General features: G+C 42.1%; 1 protein-coding gene across 1 annotated transcript in view; it reads right to left on the bottom strand.

The window, feature by feature from the left end:
* LOC107549581 (transcriptional enhancer factor TEF-3-like) overlaps positions 1-3,232 on the bottom strand; it is a 31,433-nt gene extending 28,201 nt beyond the window's left edge. Inside the window, exons 1-3 of the mRNA XM_016230726.1 lie at positions 3,113-3,232; positions 1,999-2,181; positions 165-387 (exon numbers count right to left, since the gene is read on the bottom strand). Coding sequence (XP_016086212.1) covers positions 165-387; positions 1,999-2,181; positions 3,113-3,232 — 526 coding nt within the window. The remainder of the gene's footprint in view (positions 1-164; positions 388-1,998; positions 2,182-3,112) is intronic.
* Between the last annotated feature and the right edge of the window lie 250 nt (positions 3,233-3,482).

The following is a 3,482-nucleotide window of genomic DNA, read 5'->3' as shown; positions in this document are numbered from 1 at the left end:
TAGATAGATAGATAGATAGATAGATAGATAGATAGATAGATAGATAGATTATAATATTATAATTAAGTCATACAATAGTTTTGTGTGAGTAACAGATGTTTAGGAAACCACATATTTTTACTCTGCAAAAGCAAATGCACAGAGGCAGAAGGGAAGAGGCATACCGTACATCTTGCCCTCATCGGAGAGAATGATCTTGCGTCGGCCGCAGGGCGGATAGATGGCCAGCGCCTCATGAAAGCTCTGCTCGATGTCCGGACTCCACACACCCTCCGCATCGTTCTCCAGAGGCTTATCCAATCCCTCGCTCAGCTCCTCGCTAGCGCCCCCCGGAGAGGACGCTGATACCCACTCGGACGACAGGGTGGTGGTGGAGAGCAAAACGCCCTAGCAGATACTGATGGGCCGGCTGAGGCTCTGGAAACGGCCCTGGCGAGTAAATGACGGGCTTTTGCAGGTCTGAAACAGGTTAGGTGCTCAATCCTATGGAAGAGAGTAAGCTTAGTTAGAGTTGCATTGGATTAAATGGTTCAGATGATATGGAAACGCAGTAAAATACAATGAAGATATAGCTGCAATCAGCAATTACGTGCACTGGAAGGCTGAACAGTTTGATTTGTTCATCGCACTCACAGTGGTTAAAATATAGCTAAAATTAATGGACAATTATAGCTTTATAACTTTTAGATCAGTATGTGGCACTGTCAACACATTTTCGCGATACTCTCATGGCCATATTGTCACGAATCCGGTCCATGAACTTACGTCTGCTTGCCATCAGAGGTCACTCTTTCCATTACATTGACTCTCGCACTACACAAACTGTTGCATATCATCCCCGAACTACATATCCCATCATCCATTGTACTGATTGCACACAGCACTGATTGCACACAGCTGTATCCAATCACACATTCACTATATATCACTCAATCTGACTCCTATCAAACTGCCGAGTATTGTATGCGCTTATCGCCAGCAGTGATAGCTACTTTACAGAGCCCTCGTTAGTTTCCCAGTCCTAGCCTAGTCTTGCCCTGTCTGTTTTCTTGGTTTCTGATCTTTGCCTGTTTTCCTGGATTTATCCCTCTAGTCTCGCCCTTTTGATTCTGTTCGCCGATCGTTGACCTACGCTAGCCCTAGGATTATTTTTGTGTCTTGCCTGCCATATACCTGTTTGCCATTGTTCGACCCTGCCTGTGTTTCTGACCTCTTCTGCTTTAAATAAAAGCTTTCACATGGATCCACACGTCTCACGTCTTGTCAGCCCCGTAACACATATATTGATGATGCATAAAAAGATTTGTGTTAATACATGAAATCCTTGCCAAGATAATTCCTGACTTCCTGTTTGGTGTCTTCGCAAGCGAGTTTATTAAGATTTATTGGTAAACTGGTGTTGAATGTTAAGGAAATTTTGTGAGACATGGTCTGAAGATTCACCATTTTCCCAATAAACGTTAACAAAGTTGCTTGTGATAACGCTTCCTCCAGTGAAAAATACATCAAAGCAACATCTCCTGTTGCTCTCTCACATTAAAATCAACCCACATTTAGAAATGTTTTGGACTGTTTTCACTTGTAAATCGTGCTTGATTTGTGCATATTTCTCTCCTGATTCAGATAAGACTACCTTTTCACTGGAGAAAGAATATTATGAAGTTAAAATGCTTTAATGATGGATTTGTTTCTTACAAACACTTCACAAGACATTAACTGATGGACCGGAGTGGTGTGGATTATTGTGATGTTTTTATCAGCTGTTTGGACTCTCATTCTGACGGCACCCATTCACTTCCATTGGTGAGCAAGTGATGCAATGCTACATTTCTCCAAATCTGATGAAGAAACAAACTCATCCACATCTTGGTTGGCCTGAGGGTGAGTAAGTTTTAAGCAAATATTCATTTTTGGGTGAACTATTCCTGGGTGGACCATTCAATGGAAATAAAACACAATATTTGCTATTACATCATCCAGATTAGCCACTGCTATTACATGTGTTGCTATATTGAGTTGTAGCACAGCGATGTTGTCGGCAGGGTTCCAGACGGGTATCATCACGGCGTGAGTGAGACGACCCCCAGTCATCACAACGCTCCCCAGACTCCATAATCCTACTTGGAAAAAACGCCTTGGTTCCAAAATCACATTAGGAGGAGACACAGAGTGATACCGCATCTGCAGACATGTAACCACAATGAGAAGTGGCCTGCAGCCAGAGAGGGTTATTTTAAGAGGTCTGCATCAAACGGACCTGATCAGGGGTACCTCAGAACAAATGCACACTCTTTGCTATTCAAACTTCAGACTTTATGAGTTCATAAGAACACAACTCGAGGAGAGATCAATGTAAATGATTAGTATTACACACAAATGTATGTTTTCTGCTGGAATTCTGGGAATTGTGGTGTTTGTGAGTGTGTGTGTACAGGAAGATTAGAGCCACTGAGCAACAGTGCGTCATGGTCGCGTCTGACTCAATCACCCCGTTTTCCTCTGAGCTCGACTTCCTGTACAAAAGTCACAGATCAGACCAAACGCCCTCGAGTTGCTTAATGAAACTAATGCTTGATGCAGAACTGAGTCCAAAAACTAATTATTGCACCATTTCACGTTTACACACTTTTTAGAGAAGTGTGTAAACATGTGAAACAGACTCACTGCATGCATTTATAGCCTGCAATGAAATGCTAATAACTACAAAAAAAACAACAGCAGACTCGACTGTATTTACATGAGAAGTTTATTTTCTTTGGTTCGGATGTCAATGTAAACTGGCATATGTAAAGCCAAAATGGAGAAAAAATCTACATGTTCAGACGAAAGAGTCAATGTTATTTTAGTATTATTATTCAAGTATCTTGAATGAGCTTTTGTTTTTAGATTTTCAGTTTTCAGCTGTTTGGACTCTCATTCTGACGGCACCCATTCACTTCCATTGGTGAGCAAGTGATGCAATGCTACATTTCTCCAAATCTGATGAAGAAACAAACTCATCCACATCTTGGTTGGCCTGAGGGTGAGTAAGTTTTAAGCAAATATTCATTTTTGGGTGAACTATTCCTGGGTGGACCATTCAATGGAAATAAAACACAATATTTGCTATTACATCATCCAGATTAGCCACTGCTATTACATGTGTTGCTATATTGAGTTGTAGCACAGCGATGTTGTCGGCAGGGTTCCAGACGGGTATCATCACGGCGTGAGTGAGACGACCCCCAGTCATCACAACGCTCCCCAGACTCCATAATCCTACTTGGAAAAAACGCCTTGGTTCCAAAATCACATTAGGAGGAGACACAGAGTGATACCGCATCTGCAGACATGTAACCACAATGAGAAGTGGCCTGCAGCCAGAGAGGGTTATTTTAAGAGGTCTGCATCAAACGGACCTGATCAGGGGTACCTCAGAACAAATGCACACTCTTTGCTATTCAAACTTCAGACTTTATGAGTTCATAAGAACACAACTCGAG

The sequence above is a fragment of the Sinocyclocheilus grahami genome, unplaced genomic scaffold (assembly GCF_001515645.1).
Source record: "Sinocyclocheilus grahami isolate Dianchi unplaced genomic scaffold, SAMN03320097.WGS_v1.1 scaffold376.1, whole genome shotgun sequence".
Classification (NCBI taxonomy): domain Eukaryota; kingdom Metazoa; phylum Chordata; class Actinopteri; order Cypriniformes; family Cyprinidae; genus Sinocyclocheilus; species Sinocyclocheilus grahami.
Note: the sequence above shows the minus strand (reverse complement) of the source record. Positions and strands in the feature narration are given on the sequence as shown.